The sequence below is a fragment of the Hemicordylus capensis genome, chromosome 7, assembly GCF_027244095.1.
Source record: "Hemicordylus capensis ecotype Gifberg chromosome 7, rHemCap1.1.pri, whole genome shotgun sequence".
In the NCBI taxonomy this organism is placed as follows: Eukaryota; Metazoa; Chordata; class Lepidosauria; order Squamata; family Cordylidae; genus Hemicordylus; species Hemicordylus capensis.
In genome coordinates this window covers 14,272,676-14,290,470 of record NC_069663.1, presented here as the reverse complement: position 1 = coordinate 14,290,470, position 17,795 = coordinate 14,272,676, and the positions used below count along the sequence as shown (strand labels likewise).

At 45.5% G+C, this 17,795-nt stretch overlaps 1 protein-coding gene across 3 annotated transcripts; it reads left to right on the top strand.

Annotated features, from left to right (window-relative positions):
• The first annotated feature begins 99 nt into the window (after positions 1 to 99).
• Positions 100 to 16,795, top strand: TRNAU1AP (tRNA selenocysteine 1 associated protein 1). 3 transcript variants are annotated; one of them, XM_053268900.1, is made up of 9 exons: positions 100 to 249; positions 3,865 to 3,962; positions 4,616 to 4,715; positions 5,602 to 5,654; positions 7,339 to 7,470; positions 8,955 to 9,074; positions 12,048 to 12,210; positions 13,177 to 13,210; positions 16,223 to 16,795. In XM_053268900.1, the coding sequence occupies exons 2-9, from the start codon at positions 3,877 to 3,879 to the stop codon at positions 16,372 to 16,374; spliced, it is 840 nt and encodes a 279-aa protein (XP_053124875.1). In that variant the 5' UTR covers positions 100 to 249; positions 3,865 to 3,876; the 3' UTR covers positions 16,375 to 16,795. The 3 variants fall into 3 exon arrangements, with proteins under 3 accessions (XP_053124875.1, XP_053124873.1, XP_053124874.1); XM_053268898.1 differs by having other exon boundaries at positions 133 to 372; XM_053268899.1 differs by having other exon boundaries at positions 136 to 372; positions 16,241 to 16,795.
• Positions 16,796 to 17,795: the final 1,000 nt, after the last annotated feature.

The following is a 17,795-nucleotide window of genomic DNA, read 5'->3' as shown; positions in this document are numbered from 1 at the left end:
CCCCCGGCAACACAAGCCAAACTTCTGCTCTAGTTTGCAGGGAGCTCGGCGCCGGGGACCGAGGCGGGCTGCGGCTGCTCCTCCCGGCCGGCAGGAGTCGCTGCGGAGGCCGCCGACGCCAGCTTGTAGCCGAGGCCACCCTCTTACACCTGTCCAGCCGCTCTAGCAGGAGGTGGCGGGGAAGCGCCTGTCCCCGGAGGCCCCGAGCGGGGCGGCGAGAGAGCGGGCCGCGCCGTGCTAGGAAACAGCGTAAGGAGGAGGAGACGGTGGCGGTGGTGGGGCTGAGCGGGGAGGCCTCCCCGTCGCCCCCCCACCGGCCCAGGCCCCCGCGACGGCCGGAGCAGCATGGCCGCCAGCCTGTGGATGGGGGACGTGAGTGAGCAGGGGAGCGGGCAGCTGGGGTGGGCTGAGGGGTCGGAAGTTTGGCGGAGGCTTCCAAGACCGGGGTGGGGGGAGAGAAAAGAGACGGCACGGCACCTCTGCCCACCCACCCCCCGAGTGTCTTAATGGCACAGTCCAAGTCTCGCCTCCTTCTCTCGCCTCTCTTACACTGTAAGCTCCTTGAGGGCAGGGACCTGTCTGCTTTTGCCTAAGCAATTTCAGTAAGCTGCCATGGCCATTGATGGTGCCGCCTGCACAAACAACAGCTAATACAGAATACTTATATACTGCTTCTCAACAAAAGTTGGAGAAATAGCACCCGCTACTATAGAAATGACAACTATAGAACTATTAGCTAATACTTCTTTGGATGTGTACATACTCTTTCTCAACAAAAGTTTTCAAGTGGTTTACATAGAATAATAAATAAATGTGGCTCCCTGTCCCATAAGGGCTCCGACACAGGAAAAGGAATGAACATTGTTCCCTATCTCAAAAGGGTTAGCAAAATCTTACAGAAAGTCTCCAGCTCCCAGCAAGGAGTGGATGCTGGACTGAGTAGGGACAGTTCCTTTCCCCCTGCACTTGTTTATTATTTATATTTTTATACTGTTCTTTGTTCTAAGATCCCAGGGTGGTGAACAGTAAATTAAAAACAAGAATATGACATATTTATATGCTGCTTTTCAACAAAAAGTTACTAAAGTGGTTTACATAGATATAATAAATAAAATGGCTCCCTGTCTCCAAAGGGCTCATGATCTAAAAAGGAAACATAAGATAGACACCAGCAACCGTCACTGGAGGTATTGTGCTGGGGATGGATAGGGCCAGCTGCTCTCTCTCTCTCTGCTTAAGAGAGTCTCCACTTTAGAAAAGGTGCCTCTTTGCTCAGTTAGCAGAGGACAAACAATATAATAAAACATCAATTAAAAGCATCCTCAAAATAAAACATGGAAGAGAATAATCGGTTTAAAATGTGGTGCTTTATGCAGTTTGCGGGATCATCAGCTGATTTTTCTTTTCTTTTGCAATTTTGTTTTTTCTCCTGCCCTGTCTCTACAGAGCTCAATGAGGGTACAGCCATTGTGTCCTCAGAACAACCAGGTGAGGGTAGCAGCAGCAACAACAAAGAGCCTTGTGGTACCTTGAAGACAAAGACACCCTTCTTTCTGCCTGTTATGCTTTGGTGAACTAGAGCCCACTTCATCTCCATGCTTCATCAGATGAAGTGGCCTTAAGTCCATGGAAGCTTATGGTAAAATAAAGTTGTTCATCTTTAAGGCACCACAAGACCCTCAGTCTGTTGCAGCAAAAACAACAGATCTGGAGCTTGTGAAGCAGGCTGGGCTGAGGGATCATAACTGGCCCAAAGTCATCCAGTGAGCTTGACTGAGTGGTGACTTGAACCCAGATCTAGTCCGCCGTTCTAACCACTATACACAGCATGTAATAATAACATAATAAAAAGGGAGGTGGAGGTTGGGTTTGGGGCTGGCTGATTCAGGCCTTCGTATTTTGTGGAGAGCTGAAGATGCCATGGGCCTGTCTGTTCTCACAGACTGCCAGGGCAAGGTTTGCAGAAAAGGAGGAATTAGTTTATGGAATTCACTTTGCAGGATAGGGTGATGGTGGCTGGCTTGGGTAGTTTTTAAAGGGGATTAGACACATTCATGGCAACTATGATGTCATTTTAGCAGTGGGGAAATGTCTTGACTAGCAAGCCAGAGGTTGCCAGTTCAAATCCCTTCTGGTATGGGAAACTCCTATATTGGGCAGCAGCGATATAGGAAGATGCTGAAAGGCATCATCTCACACTGCGCGGGATGAGGCAATGGTCAACCCCTCCTGTATTCTACCAGAGACCACCACAGGGCTCTGTGGTTGCCAGGAGTCAAAGCCAACTCCATGGCACACTTTCCATTTATCAGTTTCGGAGGCATTGTATCTCTGAAAAGCCACTGAGAGACAACAGCAGAGGAGTGCTATTGCTTTCATGCCCCTCTGGGAAACAAGATGCTGGATTAGATGACCTTTTGGTCTGATCCAGCAGGCCTGCTTGTATATATGTATGTATGAGTAAGGGGTTGAGAGGGCAGTGTGTGGTCTTGGTAGAGTTAGTGAGATCTACCCCAATTTCTGGTATGTCTTAAAAAATGCCATTCTTAAAGTCATAGCGAGTGAGTATATGTGTATTAATTGTGTTTGTCATGCACTGGCAATAATGGACTTTTACTAAAGGTACTGTTGTTTGCATAATAAAATATAATAATAAGGTCAGTTGGGGAGCTGGTTTCGTGCGGGCGGGGTCGGACAGTATCTTATTTAGTTGGAAGACTACTCTATGAAGAGCAGACACAGCTGAGGAGAATGGAGGTAGAGATTGGAGAGGCAGAGTTGAGTGTGCTTGCAGCGAAAGCAGTTCTTCCTCAGTGTAAAAAAACATTAATTTTAAAATATATATTATTTCTATAGTTCTCTTCAGTATACAATTCTTATCTAATTTCAGAACACATTGGCAATAATCCTTAGCCCTCTTCAGACATTATGTTCTACCTGCGTTTAGATGTCTGTGCACACACGTTTTTGTGTGAATGACTGTTCCTGCACTCATTTTAAAAGTGAGCTTGGGTACAGACCCCTCAAATGCATGGTTACAGATAGGAAGTGTACTGCTGCAGTCAACATAATGTATGAATAACTGTGTCTGTGTACAGATCTGTGCCTGCACACACAGATTGTACAAGTGTTGAACATAATGTGTGAATTGGGGATGTGAAGAACCAGTTTTATCATGAGCTGGACCACCGCAAACCACTTTGAACCAGTTCAAACTAGTTCATTGAACTGACTGACCAGCCAGTCGGTTCAACTGAACTGGTTCACATGCCTGTGGTTCGGTTCAAATTGGGACCAAACTGCACCAGACGGTCCATGCACACTCCTAGTGTGAATGGGGCTCTTGCGTACGTAAACTGTGTAACTGGTTTTCGTTGTATGCAAGTTGTCGTTCCATATAGCGCCATCAGTGTCCATGGTACCTTCTAAACCAGAGTTTGACAAACCCCAAGCACCAGGGAGCCATAGTGCCTAGAAACTTAACGGTAGTGACTAGACTAGGATATTTGGAGGTAGAGTTATTTCATAAAATCTTTATTCTACGTTAATTGTAAAAGGGATTAAGGGAAGTTGAATAATTCCAACAAAGTCCATTTCCCTCCACAGTGTCAGTCCTAAGCCTGGTAATTTTGTCAAGTGTCCATTGTCTGGCTCCCAAATTTTTGAGGTGGCTCCTAGATCCAAAGCAAATTTGCTGAGGCCTGTTTTAAAGTGCCAGGAGAGATCCTTGTCTACAAGAGGCTTACAGTCTATAATGTAATACAGGGCTTATGAAGAAGACTCTCACAACTGTTTTAATGGCACTCTTTTCCTGTACTGCTACATTACATTTTGATCTCTCTCCTTTAACTTTGTCCTCTTTAGCTGGAGCCGTACATGGATGAGAACTTCATTTCAAGAGCCTTCGCAACAATGGGAGAGCTAGTCCTGAGTGTAAAAATAATTCGGAACAGATTGACAGGGTATTGCTTTCTTTGTAATTTATCCTCACTCACCCACCCACCACCACCACCCTTGTGTGTATGCTTTGGGGAGGTATCTTTGTTTAAAATGTGGATATGGATTGGATAAACACATCATTTGTGAAACTAGGGTTGGGATACTGGCGGGATGTTGTCTGTTTTTTCATGGCCAAATGTTGTTGAATAAGTGCATGAAGCCAAAAATACCTTGGTGGTGGTGTGCGCTACCTTTGAAGTGCATCATGGTAGGCCTGCACAACATAAGGGGTGGGGAGATGCTCTTTGAACTCAACTTCTATCATCCCCAGTTGCAGTTTATTGCAGCTGTGGATGTTGGGAGTTGTAGTTCAGCAACATCTCAAGGACCACAGGTTGAGAACCCCTGCCTTGAGTGAATAAATTAACTTGGTGCCTTCATGAGCTTAGCATAGATACCTCTCCAACTTGTCTGAGGAGTGCATTCCCTAAGCAGGGTACTAACTGGAAAGGCCCAGCACCACCTGCCTCCCCTCTGAAGGGAACCCCAGAGAATACTTCTGTTGAAATTAGGAAAATGCTGGGCAGGTTCATTTGGGAGAAGAATTGTCAAATTCCTGCCTTGATGCATTCTCGCTCTGCAGAAATGCAAATCTCACAATATGCTTCTTTTCCAGGATTCCGGCAGGCTACTGCTTTGTAGAGTTTGCTGATCTAGCCACTGCAGAAAAGTGTTTACATAAAATCAATGGGAAACCTCTTCCGGGTGCCACACCTGTAAGTAATCTGCATAATTAATTGAGTAAACCAAATTGGTAAGGCTTGCTTCTGAGTAAGCATGCATAGGATTGTGCTTCATAGAAGTAGGATGGGGTAAATCGGGGCTGCTCAACTTTGGCTCTCACGCAGATATTGGCCTACAACATAATCCCTGGCTATTGGCCACTGTGGTTGGGGATTATGGGAGTTGTCCAAAAACAACTGGGGAGCCTAAGTTGAGCAGGCCTGGGGTAAATAGAATAAAAGGGATCCTGACAGTGGATCTCTGGCAAAACTCAACTAACCAGAACATTTATCCAAAGGAAGGAGCTTGCAGCTGCATCACATTTAAAATCAGGAAGCCACTGCATTAAGAACATAGGAAATTGTGGCTTGGGGGTGATGGGAGTTGTAGTTAGGCAACATCTGGAGCACCACAGGTTGGGAACCCCTCGTGTAGACCATGACTGGCAGTGGTTCTCCATGGTTTCAGGAAGGAGTTTTCCCCACCACTACCTGGAGAAGCCAGACTGAACCTGCAACCTTTTGCATGCAAAGCCGTTTCATTACCACTTGGCTGCGGACCCATCCCCTAAGGGGGATGTCTTACAGCGGACAGCGCTCACATGTAGTCTCCCATCCAGGGAGACTGGGTAGACCTTGCTTTGGCAAAGGGAAGAGTTTGTGCTGACTCCTGCAAAATTAGATCTCCTCCCCATCGTGTTCCATGACCAGTTGGGTGTGCACATCTGTACCACTCTTGCCAAGATTCCAGGGTGCCACAGCTGATTGACTCCATTCACCATGCTGAGTAGAAATTCTCTCAGATATGCCTTTTCCTTATATGGTTGTTGAGACATGCTGGGAGTGTACCTGTAATCTGGTTTCCGCTTTTCTGTTCCAGACAAAGCGATTTAAATTAAACTACGCAACGTATGGAAAGCAGCCGGATAACAGGTAAGCCAAATACTGTTAGGAATATTCAGGTGGCCACCTGAAGGTGACACCATCCAATGTTGCACAAGTAACCCTGGGAGGACGGTAAGTTCCCAAGGTGTTGTAACAAGAGTGAGCGGTTTGTATTGCAGACTCAGCAATCCTTCACTTTGATGGTTGCTTCTTGGTGGTTGACAAACGTGTAATTGAGCAAGCTCATGCCTCAGTTTGCCGCAGTCACTGATGACAGGCCTGGGTGGAATTTATAGTGCTCACACATAATTGGGTGGCCGCCTTAAGTTCATAGTCTTTGGGGTAAATGGGGTATAACCTGTATTTCACCTGTACTTTAAGGGAGTTGCCTTAAATTCAGAGTCATCTTCTGTTCGGATAAATACATCATCGTAGTAGTAGTAATATAGTAGTAATAATTAATAAATATTATGTGGCTGTCCCATAAACTTGTGTTCTGGGTGACTCACAGAACAGTGAAATATACAATTTTTAAAAGCATTAAAACAAACAAAACAAAAAGGTTCCAACAAATATGACTAAAAAGGCTTTTTAAAAAGCCTGCGTGAACAAGGTCTTTGCATGGCGGCTAAAAGAGCATAGTGGTGGTGCCAGCCTTGCCTCTCTGGGGAGGCTATTCCATAGATGGGGTGTCACCATCAAAAAAGCCTTCTCCCTAGTTGCCTCTTTCCTCGCCTCATTGATGGGGGCACTCGGAGTAAGGCAAACAGACTGGAATCCAAGAAACCGTAGAACCTGCTCATGTGGGCCTGTGTGTCCCTTGAGCAGGAGCTCCAACCCCACCCCTCCACATGGCAAACCCACTTCTTCAACAGGGTGGGGGGCATTAAAATATGACTTGGGATAATGGTGTTTTGGGGTGGGGCAGGGAGACGATGTCCAAAGAAGAAGAAGTCAAAAATCCCTGGTTGACATGTGTGAGAATTTGGGCATTGCCAAGTCATTCTTGCATGTGGCTACATCTTCCACAGTACCTTGTAACACCTTGGATGCAATATCTTTCAACATGCTTGCCACTAGGGAAGTGCACGAACCGGTTCGAAGGCCCTTTCCCGGATCTCCGGTCCGGTTCGACAATCCAGCGGTGGGGGAGAGCATCCTCCCTCCTGCTTAAAGGTAAACACCTCACACCGCTGCCGAACCAACCATCTGCCGGTTCGTGCACATCCCTGCTCGCCACATGGAATGCCAAGTGTTGAACCGGCTTTATATTAATGTTTGACATCTTCAGTGGGTGGCACTCGATTTAGTTTGAGCCTCTGCAGATGACTGAGGCCCAAAGAATTAGGAATACAATAATTAATTGGCTAGAATAATTGATTGAAAACACTTTTGATTGGCTGAAGAAATGTCCTGGTTTCTTCAGCTGCAGATTTGAAAAACAAAACAAAAAACCTGTAGATACAAGAACCATTTTGAAAAACCACTTAGAAAAGGGAATGCCCTACGATATGCCTGCAGCAATATCTGCATGCATTATAGAACTATTGTTTTAGTTCTGCAGCTATAGCTATCCCTCTGGTTTCACCAAGTTATGATTCATTAATGCAAGTAAAGGCTTGTAACAAATAACGAATGCATGGTAACTGAGTGGATAGCTCAGTTCTGTTGCTAACTGACTTTCTGTACGAGCACGGTTCTCAAAAACATATTCCTGATTTTGCCCCCATAGCCCAGAATATTCGCTGTTTGTTGGAGACCTTTCCCCTGATGTAGATGATGGGATGATATATGAATTCTTTGTGAAAGTGTATCCGTCATGTCGGGGTGGCAAAGTCGTTGTGGACCAGACAGGCGTTTCCAAGTAAGCTTCTAACTTCATCCTTCTGAATTTGGTACTGTGTAAATTGCAAGGCAGGGAGTCTTGTTTCTTGCTTCCATGAGTTGGCAAAGAGAAATGAAAGCCAGAATGATCTAACTCTTGGGAGCCGGTGTAGTGGTGTTGATCTAGGACCAGGGAGACCCAAGGTCAAATCCCTTTTCAGCCATGAAACTTGTTGCATGACCCTGGGCCAGTCACTTCTCTCTCAGCCTAACCTACCTCACAGGGTTGTTGTGAGGATAAACATAGCCATGTACACCACTCTGGACTCCTTAGAGGATGAGCAGGATAGAAATGTAAAAATAAAATAAACTCTGCTGGCTCTATAGCATCTCTAGAAAAAGGTATTTTCTATGAAATGTTCTGGCATTAATCTGGAGTAAGGGTGACAGAAGAAAGATATGCCTGTGTACTTACCTAAAGCATTTGTCTGACAATATTTGTTCTATCTCTTGGGTAAACCATGGTGTCATAACTCTGTTGCTCTATTATGCTGATGCATTTCCCCCGCATAATATTGTTGTACTCCTTTGAAAGGCCTAAGAGTAATCAAAGCTATAAGTGTGGTTGCATTAATTCTGCACCACAAAGTAGTCAAAACATTTGGTTAGATTAAATCTGAGAGAGAGAGAGAGAGAAACAGAGAGAGAGAGAGAGATTCTGCTTGGTGTAGGGCAGTTCTAGCATATGCAACTACAAGGTTATTGTAACAGCGGACACAGCATACGCAAATCTACCTGAAGGCTGCTCTCAAGCCTTAAATTGGCTGCTTGCTAAACTCAACAGGCTTTTACCTCCTTGCTTTCCAAATCCCAGTAGTTTTAAATCAGAATTTTAAGGGAGCTGGCTTTCTCTCCCCACCTCCAGTTTTTGTTGCTGGAACTTCCCATCAGTAGCTATGGTGAATAAAAAACTTTTTCCAGTTGATTGTAAAAAGATTAAAAACATCTGAGGTATAAGAAGCTATATATAAAAATGCTTACTGGTGATTAGTAAACAGGTCTAATTTCTCATCTCAGTTGCCTTATTAGTATTACCCGCATAGGCACTTTTCTACATTTTCAAATCATGAACAGAGTTATTCTATAATAGGTTATTCTGTAATAGGCTATATTATATATTAAACTCCCAAGTATTGCTTTCCTCAGTGTGGAGCTAGGAGCTGTCTTTGCTACCAAACTGGGTTTAAAAAAATGAAAACTGAGGGAGCCTTCAGTCAGAGCATGAGCCCAGGGCCAGGACTCAGCCAGGTAGCTGGATGCTTTCCAGATCGTGACTCTTTAACTTTCAGCTGATTTTTTAGTGATGGTTTTACAGATCAGGGATAAGAGGAGTCTCATATAGGTAGGAAGATAATTGGAATGGAAACACTGTACTTCTCTTGAGCCTTGGAAGGGGATTTGTTCATCTTTTCCTTCCCTTGCTCGTTTCCTCTTTGTTTCTTACTGTATGTTGTGTTTTGACAGAGGCTATGGTTTTGTGAAATTCTCAGATGAATTGGAACAGAAAAGAGCCTTGGTCGAATGCCAAGGGGCCGTCGGTCTCGGTTCTAAACCGATACGCTTGAGTGTTGCCATACCAAAAGCGTAAGTCTGGTAGTACGTTAACGCTTGGCTACTACCTAATGCTAATATGAATAAACATTTAATTATTAGGTGTGTTTTCCCTTCTCGTCGTTGTATATAAAACTGCTTTGAACCCTGGGAAACAATATATTAAAAATTATTTAAAGCCGTAAATGTCTTCTGGCTATTCTAGCAAGCCGAAACAAAAAAAGGAACTCCTCAGATGATTCACAGATTTATTTGGCCCAGTGCTTCAAAAGAGTCCTTTTTCAAGGGCACTTTCGCAACTTGGCAACAGTAACATGAAAAGTAGCAGCAGCAGCATTGCACAGTATGGTTTTAGACACCTTTCCACATTATTGTTGACCAAGTCCCTGAAAAGGAATCTTCAGAATCACATTGAGCCAAATCACTCTTTTTTTCTTTTTTCTTTTGCTTCTGTATTGGTCCCTCCACCCTCCTTTAACTTGTGTTCTTGCAAGCAGAACTCCCTTTAATTCTGTTTGACAACGGAGGAGGTTGTGTAGCATGGTGTAATGGTTAGAGCAAGCCTGCTCAACTTTGGCGCCCCAGCTGTTTTTGAACTACAACTCCCATAATCCCTAGCCACAGTGGCCAATAGCCAGGGATTATGGGAATTGTAGGCCAACATCTGCAGGAGGGTTGAAGTTGAGCAGCCCTGGGGTAGAGTGTTGGTCTAGAATTGCAGAGACCCGAGTTCAAATCCCCATTCAGCCATGAAACTCACTGGGTGACTCTGGGCCAGTCATTTGTCTTTCAGCTTAACCTACCTCATAGGGTTGTGATGAGGATAAACATAACCATGTACACCACTCTGATCTCTTTGCAGGAAGAGTAGGATATCAATGTGAATACATAAATAAACATACCATAGGTTTGTTTATACCACTGCTACACCATAGGTTGAGGTAGTCAGCTGGCCAGAAAAAAAAGCTAGCCTAGTCTCCCCTCTGTGTCTTGATTTGCAAAAGCAGTTTAATCTGCAGAAATCCACAGGTGCTGCTTCTCATAACATGGAAATAAGGATTTTCATCTGGAAATGTCTGCCGATAAAACTAATGTTAAAAGTATATGGAAAAAAAACATCAGAGAGCTGGTAACCTTAACAGGGACATTACTGAATGACCTTTCACTGCCCTGAAGCAGATGATGTTTTCTGGCTTAGGATTTGCCAAACCTTCCTATAGTCCCTTCAGAACTCAGATAAAGTAGCCTGTGACACAGTCTGTCATTTGCTCTTTACTTCCACAGGAGGCCATTTGCGGGGGGGGGGGGGAGTGGGCAGCAGCCAGACTCAGTTAGTTGTGTCTATGTTCCGTTGAAATTAATGGGGCTTAAGTTAGTCATGACTCATTGAGTTCAGTAGTGTTTAGTCATGACCAGTTTAGACTGCATGCTGCTTAGTTCATTGGTTGGAAAAGAATAATTCAAAGCTAAATACCACCTGTCAATAAGCCATGTTGTTTATAAGCTCCTCACATTCACTTTCGCAAGCCATTGGCTAAGCCGTTGCAATGTCATGGAACACTCAGAAATGTTCAGAATGTTCAGAAATTCTTAACAGAATGTTTGCAAGTAGTCCAGCTTCTTGCGGTGGGGGGATATGGAGTTCCCATCTGGTCTGGGATGTCTGGGAAGACCCTCATGAATGGCATAGGGACAGTGGGAGCTATGTTGGCAGGCAGGGAGAGGTTGAAATAAGGGGACAGAGCATAGAATTAAAAATGTGAGGGAAGAATACATAGAGATGACAAGGCATAAGGAAAAGAAGCTAGAGGAAAGAATGGAGAGAGAGAGAGAGACTATGTTGGCAAGAAATGAGAAAGAATCTGGTAGGGTGGTGGGAAGACGCAGGGCAAAATATACAGTGAAGTCATTCACACAACCAAAAGTGGGGTAGGACATGTTTGGGAGCTGTGCGTGCTTCCAATTTTTGGTTGTGTGGGAGCAAACAACTAGGTAGGAGGAAGGAGAAGTGACTGTGTGGAAGCAAGGTATCGGGAAAAGCTGGAAAGGATAAACTCTGGGTAAAGAGAGCCATTTAACTCTGGGTAAAATGACCCTTAAATTGAAGCCTGGTTCATACAATCATTCAAATCTAGGTTTAATGTGAGTTACCAACATTAGCATGCTTGTCTGAACCCACGTCAAAGTGGGAGTCTCAGATTCATCTTGGGCCATAAATCACCTTGGTGTGGGTTCACACTTTAGGTGGTGCACCTAGGTAATTTTGGCGTTCAGACCGCACCTGCCGTGAGCCCCCCACCCCACCCCAGTGAGGCTGAACTACCAATTCTTTCAATAATTCTAGCCGCCAGAGGGTGGTGGGTAAGCCAAGCAGGCCTCCCCCGTGGTAGCGGGAGTGGCCACTGGGCCTGACCATCCGGCCCAGTAGCCCCTGAGAACTGCAAGGCACTCCAGCGCACCTGCGCATTTGGAATAGAATGTCACAACACTCTATTAGAACTGTGCAGGTACGCTGGAGCACCTTGCAGTTCTCAGGGGCCACTGGGCCAGATGGTCAGGCTCAGTGGTTGCTCCCACTTTACCTGCCACTGCCACCATGGGGGGAGGCCGGGGAGACCTGCTTGGCTCACACACACACACCCGGTGGCTAGAATTGTTGGAAAAAATGGCAGTTCAGCCTCGCAGTGGCAGCCAGTGTGGGGTGGCGGCAGGAGTTCCCCCCGGACCTTGGAGGCCACAGGCTGGGGCCCCAAGTTCTGGGGGTAAGAGTACCTCTGCACACAACCACGCTGTTGGTAACCTACATTAAGGCTAAATTCGAAGATTTGTGTGAACCAGTCCAAAAGGTAGTACCGATAGACTCAGAAGCTTGAATGGCATTGAAATGAGCCCATCGCATAAGATTTGCCTGAAGATTAAACTGTCTTGCTCTTCTGTCTTGGTTTGTTTGTTTGTAAATCTTCTGGAGTATTTGTGACTCCTCTTTTTTGCCCCTTCTTCCCCAAGGAACCGACTTAAGACAGTAGAGTACAATCAGATGTACAACTATAACTATAACCAGTACTACCAACAATATCAGAACTACTATGCCCAATGGGGATATGACCAGAACACAGGCAGTTATAGCTACAGCTATCCACAGTACGGCTACACACAAAGCACCATGCAGGTAAGGACAAAGCAAACTCACAAATTGCTCATCTTTACATTGTTGTTAAGACTGTTCCAAATGGGAGCTCCTATTTACCTGAATTCTTAGAATTATGCAAAAGCAAAGTAATATTTGCTGTAGCTACATGCTGATTTCTTTGTGCTAGTAGCTCAAGCATCTTCTTGAATTTAGTCACGTTTGGTTCTGCTGTACTTGCTTGTAAGTTCATAAATCAAAAGCGTGGCTGGAAAGAAATGAGAAGAAAAACCTGTGCAGACGTGCAGGCTGTCGGGATGCATATAACCTTTATGTTCTAGTTCTTTGACATTTTATTATTGAGTTTTTATCTTGTCATTGACCGTCCTGGGATCTTAGGATAAAGGTTGGTATAAAAATATAAATAAATAACCTGAAAATGACCTGTGATGGTGATCTTCACTATTTTTCAAGCATGGGCCCCTTGCACAAAAAACGCCTTGAGTGTGAAAGCCATTTCCCACTGTGCTGACCTCTGCACAGCTCTGTGTTTTTCTCATGCTGGGAGAGCCCTTTACGAGAGATCTCTCTTAAAAACTCCAGGAGGAAAGCGCAGGGAAGGGCTACATTCCCCAGCACACCTTCTAAGATGGTGCAGAGGCTCAAAGGGCCTCACTTTCCCTTAAATGAGCCCCCCTTCCCTGGCTGGATAAAACACTGCATGATGGGAAGGGTCACCTCTGCATGGTGCTGGGGGACCGTGCAGAGTATTCCGCTTCAGCAATCAGGAAGCCACACTTCGGGTTGATGGGGGCCACCGATGGCCCCCCGGGCGTTACAATGAAGAACACTGACCTGTGGATATTTCCTGGGGGGCATATACTGACATAAAAGTCCTGCAATGCATTGGATGATGGCCAAATCTACAAGACAATAAGACCTCTCTCTTGCAATAGGTATGCTAAGTACCACCCAATCACTCACAATTTGCAATTTTCACTTTTGCAGAACTACGAAGAGGTTGGTGAAGACGCGCTAGAAGGTAAGTTTGCTTATTTTAATTCTGTATTGGAAATAGCAATTTGCTGGCCTTTAATCCCAGTCCCAAGAAGCCCTAGAATGGTGCCCAATGCAAAAGCTTGAAGACCCTGGAGATCCCTATGAAGTAAGCTTTGAAACCGTAGATATGTTACCCGACTGCTGGATCTCTCTCCACCTTCAACAGAATAGGGCTTTTGTACGCTCAGTGCAGTGGAGCTGCCTGTGGAATCCTGTTTTTGCAGCCTGAATGGGGACAGTGGCCTGTATTGTCTGATAACCGGGCTCACAAGTAAGAGAAGATAAGAACAGTCTTGCTGGATCAGGCCCAAGGCCTATCTAATCCAGCATCCTGTTTCCCATAGCGGCCCACCAGATGCCTTTGAGAAGCCTACTGGCAAGACGGGCGGGCATGCCTTCTCTCCTGCTGTTGCTCCCCTGCAACTGGTATTTAGAAGCATCATTTAGAGGAAACACCTGTGTATATCAGTCTCATTAATATTCAGTTTCTCCTGACTTGGAGCTCTCCCCATTCTTGCCATTCAGCTTTCTAGTGGGTAACATAATACAGCAATAGTCTGGATTTAAATCCCAGGCAGCTCAGGGCACATCGTTCCTGAGTTTCCCCATATAGTCCATAAGTCGGGCCCACAAATTTTGGCCATCAGTACCATCTCGGGACAAATGCACCTTGTGATTTTTGGCAACGTCTATGCCCCTAGAAATGCAATGTAGGTGATCTCATTGTTGCACTTACCTGTGTGTGATCTCTCCTCCATTATCGCTGCCCCAAGACCATTCAGATAAAATGGAAGTCATTTTTGCACAGAGGGAAAAGGTTAGGGTCAAGATTAGGGTACCACTGGACAAATTGTTTTGCTCTCTCCATGGAGTAATCTTTGGAGGACATTCCTGCCCATTTTCACTTCCATTCCTCTGACTATTTAGAGATTTCACCCTGCTAACTTGGCAAAGAGGCACCTTTTAACATGGTGATTCTCTTTATTTAGCAGGGGGAGAGTAACTGGTCCTATCCACCCCCAGCACAGGACCTCCAGTGACTGTTGCTGATGTCTGTCTTATGTTTCTTTTAGATTGTGAGCCCTTTGGGGACAGAGTTCCATCTTATCTTATTTATTTATTATTTCTCTGTGAAAACCGTCCTGTGCCGTTTTTGGAAGGGTGGTATAAAATAAAATAAAATAAATAATTGTTTAGTGCCATCTGAAAATTTGGCTACTTTGCTGCTTATAGGAGTTCTTGTGTGTTTTAAAAGCTTTTAAAACACCATTGCCAACTTGTCTGCTGCAGGCCTGATTGTCAGGGTAATAAAGGCACGAGAACACACTGGAAGTCTTGCAATGCTCTCGCCGATCTTCCATCTCCAGGGGTGCAGATCTTGAAAGATGGTTGCTGCTGCCATTTTGGAGCTGTTAATGTGAATGCAATTAAAGGAGCAGGTGGTTGGCTGGGCCAAAATGTTGAGCACTGAAGGCTCATTCATTTAAAAATCTTTGGGGAATGCCGCTTTGCATATGTTTTCCCCTCTACACTGCCCTTAAGAACTTCTCCATAACACTTTTCCAGCTGGCTTTGAGTTGACTCCTTTTGGAGTTGGGTCACTAACAATGCTCCAAATGGAATATACCAGTGTGCTGGACCCCATCAGGCCTAAGTAACTGTTTAGTGGGCCTGTGTGAAGTGTCAACCAAAGTTTTAATAGTCTGCACAGTCCCTCTGTCACTATGTGGAGATGAAACCAACAAGAAACAATAAGATCCCCAACAAACATGTAATGAAAAGTAATGAAGGGAAATTCCACTATTCCCTTTCACATAGTTGTGTTCTCTACATAGGTCACAAGTTTCTGCACCCTGCTGTTAAAGGACCCCTTTTCTTAGAAACAATACTCTGCCCCACCTCAGTAAACACCTGTTGACCATAGCTTGCCCTCCCTGACTAGGCATAAGCACAGCTAAAGCTGATTGGTGCATTACTGCTGGTTTCTGCCTTGTTCACCTTGTCTACCAATGGCTAAGCTTTATTCTGCTTGTACTAGTATGATTGGTGTATACCACGGAACTTTGGCCTCTGATAGGCTCTGTACTCAATCCTATAGCCTGTAAACAGTAGAAAAGACTCTTGCCAAAAACATGAGGGTGTGCTCTTGGAAGAGAGACATCCGGCATGTTGTGATCAATAAAAGCTTGGACCTGATGGGCGGTGATGGCCTCTGCTCATTAAACAAACCCAGAATTCCCGGAATTTCGCCGTCAAAAGCTAGCAATAACTTGATCCAGTGTAGTTCTATAATTGAAAATCTTTATAATATAAGACAGGACAAAACATTAATGATTGGGAAACATATCAATGAAACTAAATATGTGGCATTGGAGAGTTCGTAAAGTCCATAGTGTGGAGAATGATATAATACGAACCAAATGAGTCCATACATCCACAGTGGTCACCTCCATTTCGCTGTAGGTTCTTCTCCTCAAGTGGAGAACGGTGCTCTGCAGGTAATGCTCCAAATTCCAAGCATTATGTTTACAGTCGCCTCTACTACCTCTGGAAAATGCACTCAGAGAACCAAGTTCTTGTAAGGTACAAAGCAGTGCTGCACCTTGCTCAGTGCTGGGTGGGGGCGCTCCTGTAAGTGAAACCGAACCCTCTTGAGCCCCTGCACCATCCTGGGAGGCATGACCGAGTGTATCCCTTCCCAGGGCTTTCCCAACAGAACTCTTGAGAGATGGCTCCGTCTCTGGCCGTCCCAGCACTAAGAAAAGTGCAGTACTGTGCAGAGGCCAGCACAATGGGAAATGGCTCTCACACTGAAGGTTTTTTGCCAAAGATCCTTTGGATGGATAGGGCAGTATCAAAATGTAATAAATAAATAAACAAATAATAAAGTGGTCCCCGCTTGAAAAGATAGTGAAAATCCCTGGAATACACAGAGAATCTCTAGATCTGGGGAAGTGAAATGCGCATTGTTTTCACCCAGGACTCACTCCTGTAGGCTTCTTTTCTCTTTCAGATCCAGTGCCCCAGATGGACGTGAGTGAAGCCAACAAACAGTTTATGGAGCAGAGCGAAGAACTCTACGATGCCTTGATAGAGTGCCACTGGCAGCCTTTGGACAGTGTCTCTTCGGAGATCCAAGCCATGTAATTGCCTCGTTGCTAGCGCACCGTCTCCAAGCCACAAGCCAGCGTGTGCCCCGGGGGCTCCTGTCAAGCACACGGAACCTGCAGCCGCGAAGGGGTTGCCTCCCCTTTCCTGCGGATCCCAAACTCAGCGGGAGGGTAGGAGGCCCTGCAGCGCTTCCTGTATGCAATGAGTGAAGGAGGAGCATCGTGGCCACTTTATTCACGATGAAATTAGAACTCAAGACGCTTTGGTTTTCTTCTTATTTTCTCTCCCTCCCTCCCTCCCCCCTACCCCCCTTTGGTCTTGAAGAAGATTTGTTTATACTTGTCGAGGAATTGTAATTTATAAACCTTTAAAAAAAAAAAACACCAGGAGGTTGGGTGTGGGGGGAGGGGGGACTTTTACTTCCATGTATAATAAAAAAAGTATCTTTTACACAGTAGCCGGGAAGTGGTAGTCTCTTCCATTTGTACAGATGCGAGAATAGGAGTCACCAGTGCCCATTCATAGAGCTTTCCTAGGAACATAGGAAGTTGCCTGCAGCTGATTGTTGTTTACACCTTGAGAGTGAATCCAGGCGAAGCACCTTTGAAATCAGTGGAATCCAGTTAGAAGCATAGGAAGTGGCCTCATGCCAAGTCAGAGCAGTGGGTCCATCTAGCTCATTATGGTCTACGCCAGTGTTTCTCAACGCTTTTGGAGTCATGGACCGGTACATTATTCATGTGCGGTTTCTCGGACGAGCAGTTAGTAAGGGGGTCACCCCGCCCCCTTGCCCCCAACACCGAATGAAGGTTATTCAGCAATGAGGACTGCCTGGAAATGAACTCTGGAGAGCCCCTGCTGGCCCGAAATTGGTTTTTTTTGGAGGGGTGATTTTTATTAGTGATACCTCACGGACTGGCACTCAACACCTTGCAGACCAGCACCGGTCCATGGACCGGTGGTTGAGAAACACTGGTCTACACTGACTGGCTGGGGCTTCTCCAAGGCTGCAGGCAGGAGTCTCTCCCAACCAGACCTGTAGATGCCGAGACTGAACCTGGGGCCTTCTGCAGGCAAAGCAGATGCTCTACCACTGAGCTATGGCCTTGTCCCTTGAAAGACCGGTTCAGGAGGAACATGGGAAGCTCCCTTATACTGGAGTCAGAGCCTTGATCCATCTAGCCCAGTATTGTCTACACTGACTACAGCAGCACTCCAAAGTTTCAGAAAGGAGTCCCTCTCCGCTTACCTGGAGGTGCTGCCAGGGATTGAACCTGGGAGTTTCTGTATGTGAAGCCGATGCCCCACCACTGAACTACAGTCCCATTTCCCCAAACCAACATCCCTCTGAATGAGTCCATCTGACATTCCTGTGGACAGAGAATATGCTCTATTGAGGAGACAGTCCTCTTTACTGGGAGCAGGGTGGATTTCAGCAAGCCTTTGGAAACGTAGTA